This window comes from Leptonychotes weddellii, chromosome 9 (genome assembly GCF_054177405.1).
Source record: "Leptonychotes weddellii isolate Sample4059 chromosome 9, ASM5417740v2, whole genome shotgun sequence".
NCBI classification, from domain to species: domain Eukaryota; kingdom Metazoa; phylum Chordata; class Mammalia; order Carnivora; family Phocidae; genus Leptonychotes; species Leptonychotes weddellii.
The window spans coordinates 82,195,336-82,210,834 of NC_138377.1; the positions used below are offsets into that span (position 1 = coordinate 82,195,336).

A 15,499-nucleotide genomic window follows, 5' to 3' on the forward strand; every position below is an offset into this window, starting at 1 on the left:
ATGTTTCCAAGTAGTTTCTAACAACCTGGAAACATCTTTCTATAATGATGTTAATGACAAAAGCAAGGAACAAAATTGTACTGCAACTATGAAAAAAAATGACACATCAAAAAATATATACAGACCACGGCACTAGTAGTGGATGTTTTCATAATGAGGTAACAACTGACTTCTTTCTTCTTTCCTCTTTTTTCTATAGTAATAACCCTTTTATTGAAAAAACAAAGCTTATTGTTAGGCTGCTTGATGTTTCCTATTTTATTTACAACAGGGATGCATTATAACTGTTTTCAAGTGGTTAGCTACTTTAAGGTGTATGACATTTTTAATTCAATAGAAGATTGCTAGAAGGAAATATAGTTTTTTTCCACTCTTGTCCCCTCAGTCTTTTTTTTTGAAGTATAATTGATATGGAAATTAGTTATTTTTAAGTGACGAGTGAACAAAGATGACCCCATCCTGACAGCAAGGGTCCAGTTCTCTTCTTTGCATTAGGGTGACCAGGGATAAGGGAATATGAAGAAAGAGACAGAAGAAAAGTCCTGCCATAGCCCCAAATTCTTAGGTGCTACTCCGAGGTATAGAGTGTTCTTCAACAATACAACATCATAAAGAGATTGAACAACTACAGAGTTATTTTACTTTGGAATGAAGATTCAAACTTACTTTGGGACCTGACATGTCCTACTTGATTGCCTACACTGATTATAGTAAGGAAAAGAGTCTATGGTCTAATGACACAGTAGCAGAAGGGAAAGAACACTAAACCAAAACCTGGAAAGGTGGGGGCTTTGGCCCCGCTCTTCTGCTAACTCAGTGCACATCTCTCCCCTTTCTGGGCCTTGGTTTCCTCTTCTGTGAAATGGGGGGAGAAGGTTGGACTAGATAATCACTAAGATTCCTTTCAGCTCAAAAAATGATCTGACCTTAAACTGTACCTTTTTAATAAAGTTTATTTCTACATTATGAATTAATTAATAGATAGGAAATAGGGTGATAACAACAGTGCACAATCTGATTACAGCACCGTCAGAAAAAAGTCATGAAGAAACAGATAGTACCAAGGAAGAAGCAGCTAAGATGGAAAAGGAATACGGAACCTTGAAAGATTCCACAAAAGACGATAACCCAAGAGGAAAGACAGATGAGCCAAAAGGTATGGAAGTAACAGCTCTAGTTTGGCAATGAAATTGGAGGAGCAAAAATTTTCATGACACACATGTTGATCAAAAATGCAAGCCACACCAAATCTGATAAGTCGGCACCATCTGTATAGAAAAGATTCAGCACATTGGTATCTTTACTTGAATAGCAATCATTTTTAATGGTCTTGTGTCTCCCGGAATGGCAAATTGGTCTTGTCTTCTGATGGTCTCTACTGTCCAATGGACTTTTGTGCTTGGAAAGGAATATTTATGACCATTTGTGCATTGTTTAATGTCTAATTTATAATTTATTAAATAATTTTTCTTTAAACACAATTAACATTCCTCTAAGTAATAATATACTACTTATTCAACAAAGTCATCAAAATTTATGGATTTAACAGAGCAAATTTCCTTAATCATTTACAGTGATTGAAATGAGACAAGCACTCTTAAGGACCTGATTAAAAATCATAAATCTAATATATCAAATTTCCTTAAATAACCTGAATACCTTTAAAAGCACAAAAGCACACATTAAACTAGCCCAATAATTATAAAACTTATGTTTTTATCCTTATTCTTACATATTCCTGTGATCCAATTTCTACTGTGCCTTAGTAAGTCTATGTGATATAAAATTTACCTCTTCCTAGGATTTTAGAGATTTTACTACGGCCTTAAAGAAAAAGACCCTTTGGGGGGCAGAGGTAGTGGTGGTGGGGAGAAAGAAAAAAGAAAAAGGCCCATGAGGATGCAAGTTCTAAGTTCCTAACCCTTCGATTTCAGGTCAGGATGTGGGATCTGTTTGCACAGTCCAGGGGTTCAAAACCCTTTTATTATGACTTGTGCTAGTTACATCATGGAAAATGTATCTACCCCTCAGATAGATATTCTTCTTCTGAAACTCAGTGTCTTTACCCGAAGTTGTGAACAGATGGCTTAAACCTACGTTATTTTTCTGTCATTATGATATATTGACCTCTATGGTATAATTGGAACGTTACCTATGTCTTATCAGTGTCTCATTAGTAGGGTGATCTAGAGGTTTTATTCCATAGAAATTGGGGGAGCGGGTCAGTGCTCTCTCTCGGGGGCAGGGGAGGTGTGACCTTCAGCTCATCTATCTTCTGAAGAGACACCACTGGGCTCTCTTCTCATTGCTTATTACATATAATTATTAGTGGCAATGAACTGATGGACTTCGTTTTTCCTTTCTGGATGATATGAGACCACAAAAGCTGATCATGTTTATGGTATAACTCTTAATTTTGAAGAGACTGCTTGGCCTGCTTACAGGTTCCTAGTCTCTCCTGCTCATACAGATAGAAACAAGTTCACATTCACACTTGATAATAGATCCTGCTTAACAGCGTCTGTATATTAAGTCGAAAGGAAGCAAAGTAGTTATGTATTTAATATCTTCTAAGTTTTTAACAGCAAAACAACTACCATTTCCCATTTATATCACAACTACCTTTGTTAAGACTTAATATCAACCTTTTCCATTTATGTAAGATGTTCACCTTGATGATGATGATGACGATTATGATTTTATGCTTAAATTGGTATAGTTTGGGCAGCAGGAGCCCCCCCCCCGTTCCTCCTTTATCCTTTTAGCACTGTGCCCAATAGTTTGTTTTTTGTTTTGTTTTGTTTTTATTTTAAAGATTTTATTTATTTAAGAGAGAGAGAGAGAGTACAAGCAGGGGGAGCAGCAGAGGGAGAGGGAGAAGCAGACTCCCCGCTAAGCAGGGAGACTGATGTGGGACTCAGTCCCAGGACTCTGGGATCGTGACCTGAGCCGAAGGCAGTCACTTAACCAAATGAGCCACCCAGGCGCCCCGTGCCCAGGAGTTTTTAAAGGATCTTTGCTCTCGGGCAACAACAGGATATTCTTGACTCACTGTATTTTCTCATCCCAAGACTTAAAATCAACTCCTCTTTGAAGAGTTCTAGTTCCTTTTTGTAGAGAATATAAAGACCTGAACCTGGGTTAAATGGATTCAAATGAGTAGTAATATGGGCCAAAAGTACTGCTTCTAGTTCAATTATTGGGAACTTTTTGAGACAGGAAAAATAATTTTTTCTTAATATATCAAGTTCTTGTTGATTTCTCCTATCTTATGAAGCTTTATATTATTGTATTTTTTTCTCTAGCACAGATTTCATAGACCATCACAATTTTCTCCTACATCAACATAGCTGACATATCAACACTAATTATATGATGTAGTAGCCTGTGTTGAGTAAGGTTACGATGTTGCATCTGGGCTCAGGAGGAAAGAACTTGGAAATGATTAATTAATAATGTTTGTGGGCATAAGAAGGGGGAATTGGTAATATACATGTGATGTTTGCTGACTCTGTAGACCAGTCAGGCACACTGCCTTGATACTTCCCTAGGTCTAGGTGAGTGGTAAACTCTTGAGAATCTTTTTTTAAAAAAAATTATAGTAAAATACATATAACATAAAAATGATCAATTAACCATTTTTAAGTGTACAGTTCATTGGCATTAAGTCCATTCATATTATTGTGTTACCATTGCTACCATCCATTTCCAGAACTCCTTTCATCCTGCAAAACTGAAACCCTATACTCATTAAATAAAACTCTCCATTCCCCTCCCTCTTCAGCCCCTGGCAACCACCATTTGTCTCTGTTAATCTGCCTATTCTAGATACCTCATATAAGTGGAATCATATAATATGTGACTGGCTTACTTCACTTAATGTCCTCAAGGTTCATCCATCTTTTAGTGTGTGTCAGAATTGCCTTCCTTTTTCGGGCTGCATAAAATTCCATTGCAGTTATATACCACATTTTGTTTATCTACCCATTTGTCTATGGATGGTTAGGTTGCTTCCACCTTTTGGCTATTGTAAATAATGCTGCTATCAATATGGGCGTACAAATATCTCCTCAAGACCCTGCACTCAATTTGAGGAGGAATATCCCCAGAAGTGGAATTGCTAGATCATATGTTAATTCTGCTTTTAATTTCTTCAGGATCCACCATACTGTTTTCCATAGTAGCGGCACCTTTTTACATTCCTCCCCAGAATGTGCAAGGGCTGCAATTTCTCCACATCCTCATCAGTACTAACGGACGTGAGGTGGAAGAGGAGTGGTAAACTTTGAAAAGATAGCTAACCAGGAAAAGAGTGGTCCTGTGGCCTGAGATAGAAAGCCAGGAATTGGGCAGCACAGAGCACTGCTGTTCACCCCCACAGAAAACCAGCATGCCTAGGTCATCTCCTCTGGGAGCAACCTATGTGTCATGATTATATTTCCTGGAAGACAGTAGGCCATCATCTAAGACCTTTGACTTGCAGAGGCAGCATGCTCAGTGCTTAAGACAATACCTTCTATCACCACTATGCCAATATCCATGGGAATGGAAGCTGACAGATGTCTTTGCTTATTTTAGGAAAACATTGTGTAAAAAAGGAATATGAAAGAGTTGATTCTTGGTAGCCTGCTATTCCTATTTAGGATGTAAGTGTTTAGAGACAAATGATGAGGTTAGATTTCTTTTCTCATTAGGAATTCCATCAGATACTAATAGGGAGAGAGGAGAGTAAAACTCCATCCATTTAGTGTTGTTGTTTGTCATGGCTCTCCTGAAACATTAGTAAGAGGGTAGGGATTTGGGGCTAAAATTAGTTCCCTCTCCATTATTTGGAGATTTAATCTACTCATGCTACCCGTGACTTCTATTACTTTGAGATAAGGAAAACTAATTTTAGTACAATTTAGAAAACACCAACCTCAGCTTAAGCCAAGGGCCAGCATTTCTTGAAAAATATGTAATCCCCAAAAGGGCATATTATGTCATATACTTTTGTATTGACAATTGCTTTGCTTGCACTTTTTTCAGAGGCTGTTTTGTTTCTCTGTTATAAGGTCCACTGACACAACAAGTATTGTCTGGACAGAGAAATAAAAGCATCCATGTGGGTAAAAGCAGGGTTTGCTGGGTTTCCTGAGACATTTATTCAGCTGTAAATAAACATTTATTCTGATGGCATGCCTGGCACTGTGCTCAGGAAGCAGACCCATAGAAGTAATATAAGAACTAATGCTTACCTCTGAGGACTCAAGCAAGCTTCGAAATGATTTGAGAATGGTTCTTAACCCATATGTAGGCAAGCGTCACACAAGGTACATACATGTGCCCATATCTCCCTGATTGATGAGTCACAAGTGTGTAGAACAGAGAGAAAGTTAGAGGACATTACAGGGCAGAGCAAAGAATGAGGTAATGGTCCAGCTAAAACCCCTTTAACAGATAATTATAAGCAGAACACATTGTCAGGAGTATCTGTAAAGAGTCTGTTTTGGTCTGGTGATGTGGCATGTGGCCCCATTGAGCCACAGCAAATATTTATTAATCATGCCAAGCATATGCCGGATCCTGTGAGGAATAGGAATAATAACGGGAATAGGAATAATAATAATACCCTAAATTTATATCACCTTTCAACTTACAGAGCATGTTTCCACGGCTCTCTTTTTAGGTTTAATGTAAAATTTAAAAAATCCAATTTAATTACCAATGATGAAAAATAGCATATCCACCTTTGAATATAGTCAAGTTAGACTATTTAAACTCTTATATTCTACAGGGACTCACATTAAGAATAATCTTTTAAAATACTGATTTCTAATTGGTACAGTCATTTGAATGATTCGGTAATTATTCCTAAATTTAGGGAGATGCCAATGAAATCAAATTTATTCTAATTTCAACTGTATTTATAAAGTTACCTAATTTTTCAAGTAAATTGCTCTCTGGAGACTAAAGTACTTTAAGACTTTATTCCATGATCTCAGTGTGGCTCTCTTTGCCAGTTCGATGTTTACTCATTCACTTCTGCTCTATGAGTCACTGAAAATCTTTTTTTTAAGCTGTCCAAGGGATAAGATAAGCATTATCATACCCATAAACTCATTCCAAAGCTATCCTTTGTCAAGTTTATGGCCAGATAATGGAAATAGGTGAAAAAAGTGATTTCTAAGATACCTTTCATGGGAATAGTCTATCATTCCCATATCTTCTTTACAGAAACCAGAAAAGAGAAGGTAACCTGTTTAATTAATAAGTTGGCCAACTCATGTGGATGCTGTTATTTTTAAAGCAACATAAGAGGAGAAAATCTGTACCTTTATTCAAGCCCCAAGGCATTCTGCTAAGAATGTCCAAAAATAGTAAGTCCAGTTTTCTCTCCCTGAGTCAGCAAGTATGCCAGGAGCTAAGTGCAGGCACAGGAGACCTCCCATCAACACAGGTTTTTTGAGGATAGCAAAGGACAATGTCTTTCCATATGCGGAAACCATAAATCTTCTTCTTAGAATTCATCCCTAAATTATAAATAAATAAACCAAGGCTCAGAGAATGAAGTGACTCACCCAAGATCTCCTAGCCAGAGTGAGAGCCAGGCCTTGAACCCTTGTCCCTTGACTCCCATCCAGTACTCCTCTGAGCATTTCTTTTAGGCAGATAAAATGTCAGCATTGTACAGAAATTCTTGAACTGAATGGCTCTGAGGCCCATGTTGGCATCAGTGATACCATCATCACTGACTTTGTTTTATGCCATTCAAAACTGTAATCATGTCATCTTCACGGAATTTTAAGGGTGTCAAACTTAATTTTTATAAACACTCTTAAGATCTAATATCTTTAGTATGTCCGTATTCAGTAGGTTAATTCTATTGATTTCTACAGGTTTGTTGTTGTTGTTTCTACAGGTCTTGGGGGACAGATCAAGTTAGCATATGTCACAGTCAGGACAAATTCACGTATAAAAAGGGGTATTTCTTTTGCAGTGCTGAAAACCAGAACAGTCAGAAAAGCAGGGCTGCGCATCTTGATTCTGGCCCTCTTCCCATCTGCTTCAGCATATGGTTTAAAGGTTGTGCCATATTACCTCAGCCATGAGCTATTTTTTTCCAAAGAAAACTGGAATAAATTTGAAAAAAATAGTCCAGCTTTCCAAAGTGGACTCTCATGGGCTTTTACTGCACACTGTGTAAATAAAAGATTTGCTTTATAGCTCCCCAGAAGAGAAAATGTAAATAGGAACCAGCTGCTCCTCTCCAACAGCAGAGGGACACCTGATTTTATTCACCTTGTCACCAGTGCTCCAGTAAATGTGCGGAGGTCTCAATGCTGGTGGCAGTCGTTCCCAAACTTAGCCCCACATGGGAATCACCTCAGGACCATTTTTTTTTAAATGATGCTTGGCCCCTACCCTCAGATAGTCTCATTTAATTGGTATGAGGAGTAACCTTGACATCAGGATTTTTAAATTTGAAATAGAGGACTTGGCATCATCTTGTTAATTCCAGTATGCAGCCAAGTTTGAGAACCACTGCCTTGTTGGCTAGTTTGGTAACAACAACAACAACAGGCACTAGATTGTTCTAGTCTAAAAAGTGAAGTTTACCCAAGCTACACTCAGTAGAAGCTCTGGATTCATTCTAGTTCAAGACCAGGCTCTCACCCTTACTCAGCTGTGTCCCCTTGGGCATGTCACTTAACCTCTCTGAGCATTAGTTCCCTCATGAGTAAAATGGGAATGATAATGCTGATTTCATAGAGCTCCGTGAAGATTAAATGACATGGATATAGTATGTCTAGCACATTTGTAGGTATTTTAAATTGTTTCTGCTATAACTATCATTTCAATTCAGAATTCATTAAACTTCAAGTCTTTCAAATTGACAATTCATTTTTTTGTTAAAAAAAGAAATCTATACCATTTATACTTTAAAAAAATTATATTCTTCTGATTACAGTTTGGCATCTAAGAAGCCTTTATCCATTCACTTATCTGACAGATATTTATTGATAGACTACTATGTGTCAGTCCTTATCAGCAAAAAAAAACTATTTCTAAGGGAGGAAGACAAAAAATAAACTTACATAAATTATATGATTTGGTAGAAAGTGGTAAGTGTTATGCATAAAAATAAAGCAGAAGAGAGGGATGAGGGTTATGGGGGTGGTCTATTTTAAATTAGAGAAACTATCGGGGCACCTGGGTGGCACAGTCAGTCGAGCGTCTGACTCTTGGTTTGGGCTCAGGTCATGATCTCAAGGTTGTGGGATCGAGCCCTGCGCTGGGCTGCACACTCATCGCAGAGTCTGCTTTAGGATTCACTCTCTCTCCCATCTCCCTCTGCCCGCCCGTCCCCCCGCCGCCCTTACTCTCTCCCTCTCTCTCAAATAAATATTTAAAAATAATAAATAAACTAGAGAAACTGTCCTAATCATATGTTGTTATGATCCACAAGATAGTAGTTTAGTTTTTTAATGGATTGCAGTATAGATTCCTTTAAGCTGCAGTAAACTGCAGTAAACTCATTCTCTCTTATGGGTTGGGAATATCAATATAGTGAATAAAATTACTTTCAAGCATTTCATACTTTTTAATATTTAACATTTTTATAGGAAATTGGTTCCTGAGCAAAAAGCATCTAACAAGATGATGCCAAGCCCTCTATTTCAAATTGCCTTAGGTTAGGTTCCTTCTGAAGCAGACCCTAAGAGAGGGATTTGAGGTCAAGTTTAATGGAGTGATGACCCCAGGAAATACCACTGTGGGGGGATAGGTACATGAAACAGGGAGAGGAAAGAAGCCCGTATAAGGTGGGTTCACAAGATGGCTTCAGTTGTGGGTAACTGGGGCTCAGTCCCACTGAGGATCTCTGGGAGGCTGTGTGGAATGTTCCTGAAACAAAAGGAAACTGGGTATTTACCTACCAGTTCTGTCCATCATTAGGTGAGGGCCCCCTCTATTAGCATATCTGGAATAAGGGAGACATGAGGATGGGGAAGCAACAGTTTTTGCTATACTATGGCAAAAAGCCCATATTTATTCTTTACTCTCCTAATTCAGATTTTTTTCAAAAACAAGGACATGCTTTTTTTAAAGATTTTATTTATTTATTTTATTTTTAAAGGGAGACAGAGAACACATGAGAGGGAGAGAGTGGGAGGGGGAAAGAATCTCAAGCAGACTCCCTGCCAAGCGCAGAGCCCAACACGAGGCTTAATCTCATGACCCTGACATCATGACCTGAGCTGAAACCAAGAGTTGGATGCTTAACCAACTGAGCCACCAGGCACCCCTCCTAATTCAGAATTTTTAACACAGTATTTACACAGAGACTAAGTTCAGGTTTTCTTTTTCTTAAATAAGCTTTCCACATTATGATATATTATAAATGAGATTGTGGGATGAATGCTTAACATGATTTAAAGAGCAAGACCATTTTCAAACATTCTTAAAAGTTTCCAAAGTCCTAATTATTTAATGTGCTGATGACCAATTCTCTATTTGTTAAAGCCCTATGAGGCCCACTAATTTGATTTAAACTCTTTAAAAATAAAGAGGCTGCATTCTTCAGAAATAGTCTACACTAAGATTTCTTTCTTTGTTCAAAATGACTTTTCTGAGTTTATCTGAAATAGAGAACACCGATTTTATGTCACCAAATCCAACTGACCTTCTCAACAAACAGGCAACAGACAATGAATATCACTATGTTCATTGTACTGTAATATGTTATAATGTCAACCAGGAGGACTTGATCTTTCATATGCTCCAACATTCTTAAAAACAAAGCACTGGAACAAAGACTTTTTCTACACAGGTGATTGCAGTGAATTGGGGCTGAAAACTGTGGATCTCTTCTCTTGTCCACTCACCCCTTTTGCAGGGAGCTTTCCTGTGCTTCTTTGGGGTCCAGATATCATGGAGCCCTGGTGGTGAGGCAAGAGTTTGGGCTTACAAGATCAGGAAGAAAGATGCTCAGGAGGTCACTTAGGTAAATGCAGTAGTGGAAGCTGGAGCATCAGCAGATCCTAGGGCAGTGTTATTGTTCATGGACTGTAGTCAGAAGCACCGGGGTTCAAGCCCGGCTCCACAACTTACTAGCCATATGATCTTCAGCACGTTACTTTGTCTCTCTATGCCTCGATTTCTTCATCTGTAAAATGGGGATGAAATGGGAGCACCTGAAGAGGTTGTTGTGAATAGTAAAGAGATAGTACATTTTGGAGCACAAAGCGCAGCCCTTGGCACATCCTAAGCGCAAGTCCAGGTAACTCAACCAGTAAGTCTGGGCAGTACACTAGAGGTAACAGGGCTCAACAGGGGCTCAGAATGGGTGGTCACCACTGAGCTTCGGCAACCATTACTTCTTGCAGAGCCCCTGGACTTGGAAGGCTTCTTTTCTCAGGCCATCCAGGATTCTCCAGACCACCCGGTCCCTTGGTGCAGACACTCTGAGCACTAGGGGCTTCATCTGGTTTCAGGTGTGGTTGATTTCTTCGAGACAGAACAAGGCTACATCAGTGTCCATGTCTGAAGAAAGATCTTTTCTTTCGGATAGTATAGGCAGCAGAAACTTGGTAAGACCAGAGTCTAAATTCTACTTCAGTTATTTCCTATGTGGTCTCAGCCAAGTCACTTGGCCTCTCTGAGCCTTAGTTTTCTCATCTCTAAGCGGGTGCTAATACCCACTTGCAGACCACAATGTATATAAAGGGTATCACGGAGCAGGTGCTCCAGTGATGCCTAGTTTCCTCTCACCACACCTGAGGCCCATGGGAGAATGTTTACATCCGGGGGAGCTATACTAGAATGAGTTCTAAGGTTCACATCTAAACCTTGAAATGAGGCCTGGGTCACTCTTCATCTGAGTTTTTACACACTCCCTACCAGATTTGGCAGAAGACTTGCACAGCAGCCTACACAAAGCCACACATTTGGACGTACTTAACATCATTTATTTGGTGATGAAGTCTTTTCAGTATCTGCCACTCCGATTTAGCTCTTGACCTGAGAATACTCCTCAGTTTGGAAGAACCATTCCTAAACAGAACAGATGCAGTCTAAGAATTGAAGGCACCCAGCTATCCAGTGAACTGGATCAAAACTCTTCTCTGCCAGGACAACAGACTGTAGTTGTGTGTGTGTGTGTATGTATGTAATGACTCCTTGACATTACCCTGGTCCTATCTCCCGGAATCTTATCCCTACCCATTCTCCTCAACACCCCCCCCACACACACCATGCACACAAATATGCACACTACTTCATTAGGGACACCACCTCACAAGTGCTCGGCGAGTCCAGTGTTTATGGTTCTAAACAAGAGTGTGGTCTTTAAAAAGAAATGCAGTGATATTTTGAGTGTTTGATATGGGTTCTCTTCCCTTTTCCAGGAAAAACAGAAGCCTATTTGGAAGCCATCAGAAAAAATATTGAATGGTTGAAGAAACACAACAAAAAAGGAAATAAAGAAGGTAAAGATTTAGTATGGTTGTAAATTGCCAATTTCACCCATTTGTCAGGGTTCTTGTTAAATGAAGTTTCTCACAATCAAACTTGTCCAAAAAGACTCCAGGATGAAGGAATGCCGATGCAGGAGTAGAATCTCCATTTCTCTTATTTTTCAAAGCAGCCTCTCAAGCAAAGACCTTTTCTTTGACATTTTCTTTGACATTTTATTATGAAAAATGTCAAACAAAAGTAGAGAGAATAGTATAATGAATCCCCATGTATCCGTCGACCACCTCCAATAATTATCAACATTTTGCCCTTTCCTTGGAGAATTTAAAAAAAATTTTTTAATTTTTACTTATTTTTTTGAGAGGGTGGGGAGGCAAGGGAGGGGCAGAAAGAGAGGGAGAGAGAGAATCCTAAGCAGAATCCTAAGAGAATCCGAGCAGCATGGAGCCCAACACGGAGCTCGATCTCATGACTCTGAGATCATGACCTGAGCCGAAATCAAGAGCCAAACACTTAACTGACTGAGCCACCCAGGTGCCCCTCCTTGGAGTATTTTAAACAAAGGCATTTTTGACCACATATTAGATGTACCCTGCAGTCACAAAAGCTGTCACTCACTTAAAACAAAACACAGAACAAGACTGTTCTGTTCTGAGTACCATAGATGTGAAAATGGAAGCTGCAGCCTCCCCCTGCCCTCCCTGGCCCCCCCAAGGAAGCTGCCAGCATCACTCAAGCTACAGTTGGCCCTGCTCAGGGCTATCACAGACAGGTGAAGCGGTGCAAAGGAGGGGAGCCCATCTCTTTACAGGGAGGGGTAGCACTGGGAGAAAGGTCTGCAGGAAAGCCTTTGCTGGAAAGCTAAGTGATGAGAGATGGGAGCAGGGGAACACTGGGTGCCAAGACATAAAGGGACAAAAGAGACTCATGCGTTCTGGGAACTGGAGCCACTCGGTTTCCCAGGAACACTGGGTGTCTGCGGGGAGGTGGGTAGCAGCCAGATCAGGAAGGAGCTTGTGCACTCTGCAAAGGAGGTAAGATTTAGCCAGAAGAGCCTAAATTAGGGCTTAATTAGGTTAGGAACTGAGAAATCGATCTGGCAGCAGTGCGGTTACAGAAGGGAGAAATAAGACCCCAGAGGATTGGACAGAGTTGGGAGGCAAGGATCTGGAGCAGAAATGACGGAGCTTAAACCAAGGCAAGGCAGAGGAAATAAAGAAGGGAGAAGCTTGAGAGCAACGTGGAGACAGAGGAGTCCACTATGACTCCCAGGTGTCTGGCTGAGCAGTTGCCAAGTGATGCTTTTAAAATGAGATGAGCGGTGTTTTCAAACTTGAATATGCATTCAGATCACCTGTGGAGCTCCTCAGGCTCTCGATGCCCAGGTCGCTTCTCAGGACCGCTAAGTCAGACACTCAAGAGGAATGACACAGTCATCAGTATTTTTAACCCCCCTCGCCCATGATTCCACTGTGTAGCCAAGTTTGAGAATCACTGAGAGCACAATGGGAGAAAGAGGTATTTTTAGCCCCTCTTTAACCTGTGATCTTGTTAAATTGAGTGAGATGGAAACAATTATCAGCTCTTTGCACATATTTTATTTGGTTCAAAATGATGTGAATTTCCAGTTTGTCCGGTCCATTCAAATTCACATGAACCATATTTCATCAAATCTGTCATTGATTGAAAAAGGCACCATTATTTCATACACCACTAAGGAAGAAAAATTATAACGTGCCATCAGTGACTGTGAAGACTTTAAAATAAAAAAATGTTGATCTTAGAATCAATGTAATACAGTAGGCACCAGAATGCATTCTGAAACCAATGTTAATTTTATGGTCCAACAATTCGGTGTACTTATGTTCTTTCTTTTCCTGATTAACATGAATCAGACTCCTGGTCATAACCAGCCACATCCTACAATTTAATTTTCCACTTCCAGAAAAGGGAGGTCCATGTGATGTGATACTGAGGAGGAAGAAAAAACTTTATGCACCCTTAAAAATAAAGTCTGTACTTTTTAAAAGGTGAATCACAGCCCTTTTCTCTTTTGAGCATAACAACCTTAAAACCTTCTTAAGGTTAGCAAGGTGGCTCCTGACTTGTGTGATCTAACAGGCAGCCAATGGCCTTTCTTCTGCACCATGCTCATTTTCCCAGGGCACACAGTGACAGCTATGTTTTAAGATACAGTTTTTCCATTTCAAAAGAAAGCAAAGTATTTTCCTGTGTGTCCATTCAAATCCCCCGGACCACTTCACATCTGCCTTTGGGCTGCCTTTCGTCCCACTAAAGACGTTGACCCTGCAACCAGCTCGGGAGAGCCAGTATTAATCTGAACCAGCGATCATCAAGAGGCGCCTCTTTGTGCCCTCCGAGTCAGTCAGGAATCTGCTGGTGAGGTGCGCGCAAAATGTATGTTCGGCACGACTCTGTTTTGTCCTGACAGTAAGGGAAAATGAAAGGGAACAACAATAACAAAAACCCCAAGCGCTTCCTGAATATTGGTTCTACACCTGTTAGTTGCTTCATGTTCCCCACTTCAAGGCCGTAGATGGCCAAAGCAGAGACTACAGACAGACCAGCGTTCAGAACCTGACTCTGCCCTTACCCAAGCGAGTGACTTACCTCTGTCCTGGTTTCTTCGTCTCTGAGATGGGGTTACTAATGCTTACCTCATGGAGTTCCGCGACGAGCAAGTCAGATGACAGTTGTAAAGTGCCCAGAGCTGACAGTTGTCTCTTTAATCTTCACGGCCAAGCCCTAGTGAGAACAAATGCCTTTCTTCGTGGAGAGGAAACGGGTTTTCTCTAAGCCTCGGCTCACTTGATACAATAAACACCTGGCGCCTACAGCGATGTTCTTTAGTTTTCCTTTCACGGGTGCTCTGAGCTTTTGTTCCCCATTCTCTCCCTTTTTTTCTCCTTTGCAAACTGACAGAAGGCAAGGCTCTGTTCCAGAGGCTGCTGTAGCCAAGGTGAACGGCACTGTCCTCAAGGAACTCAGCCTCAGGCAACTCAAAATCTGGGGGGGCGTCTCCCCAAGTATGCTGGGGTATAGAAGACCCACATGTCCCACCCTGTGAGATGTGAGTCATAAATTTTGGTACCACCGTAGGATGCATTGTATGTAGCCATTAAAAGCGGCGTTTCTGAAGAATATTGATGCTCACTGGGTAAAGTGAAAGGAGCTTGTTAATAAAGTTGTATATATACTGTGATCTCAATCCTGGGTTGAGAGACATATATTTGAAAAGCGAAAAAAGTAGAATAAAAAACCAACTGTGGTTATTTATGATTACTAGAATTCAGGTGATTTAAATTTTATTTCCATGTTTCTGTATTTTCCATTTTTTAAAACAATAAGCATCAAGGGAGGATGTGGGTTTTCTTTAAGCCTTCAGAAAAATGCCACAGGCAGCATCCTTACTTGGTTATCTCTGTTTTTGATGGGTGGTTTGATGGTTTACACAGGTTTTTTGTTTAAGTAGGACAGAAGAGCCATAAAGAGGTTTCTCTAAAAAAAAAAAAAGCTCCATGCATATAATTTTTTTTGCTCTGTGCATATAATTCAGATACTATGAAAAATCATGGTAATTCTTAATTTGGAAAAAAATAGTGGGCTGTCACATCAACAGTGACTTAACCTGTATAACAATTGCAGAAAACCAAAACACCTGGTTCTGTTTGTAACTCTTACTATCCATATGATCCTGAACAAGGTACTTAAGCTTTAGGATCTTGTTATCCTAATGTGATTCCCGGACCAGCAGAATCAACATCTCCTGGAAACTTATTTAACATGCCGAATCTGGAGCTCCACCTCAGACCTACTGAAAACAAACCTGCAAGAGCCCCTGGTGATTGGTATAAACATTAAGTTTGCAAAGCCCTGGTCTATGAGCCTGTCCCTTCCATGGTCAAATGAGGGTGGTACTCCCCACTTGAACACCTTGCAGGGGTGATGATGGACAGCAAATGAGATAATATCACACACATAAACATGATTTTAAACTCTAAAGACTGAACAAATGCCAAGATCT

The 15,499-nt window shown here is 40.1% G+C and overlaps 1 protein-coding gene across 1 annotated transcript in view; it reads left to right on the top strand.

Annotated features, from left to right (window-relative positions):
- SCG3 (secretogranin III) overlaps positions 1–15,499 on the top strand; it is a 36,218-nt gene that overhangs the window by 16,377 nt on the left and 4,342 nt on the right. Inside the window, exons 10-11 of the mRNA XM_031028135.2 lie at positions 1,025–1,156; positions 11,388–11,468. Coding sequence (XP_030883995.1) covers positions 1,025–1,156; positions 11,388–11,468 — 213 coding nt within the window. The remainder of the gene's footprint in view (positions 1–1,024; positions 1,157–11,387; positions 11,469–15,499) is intronic.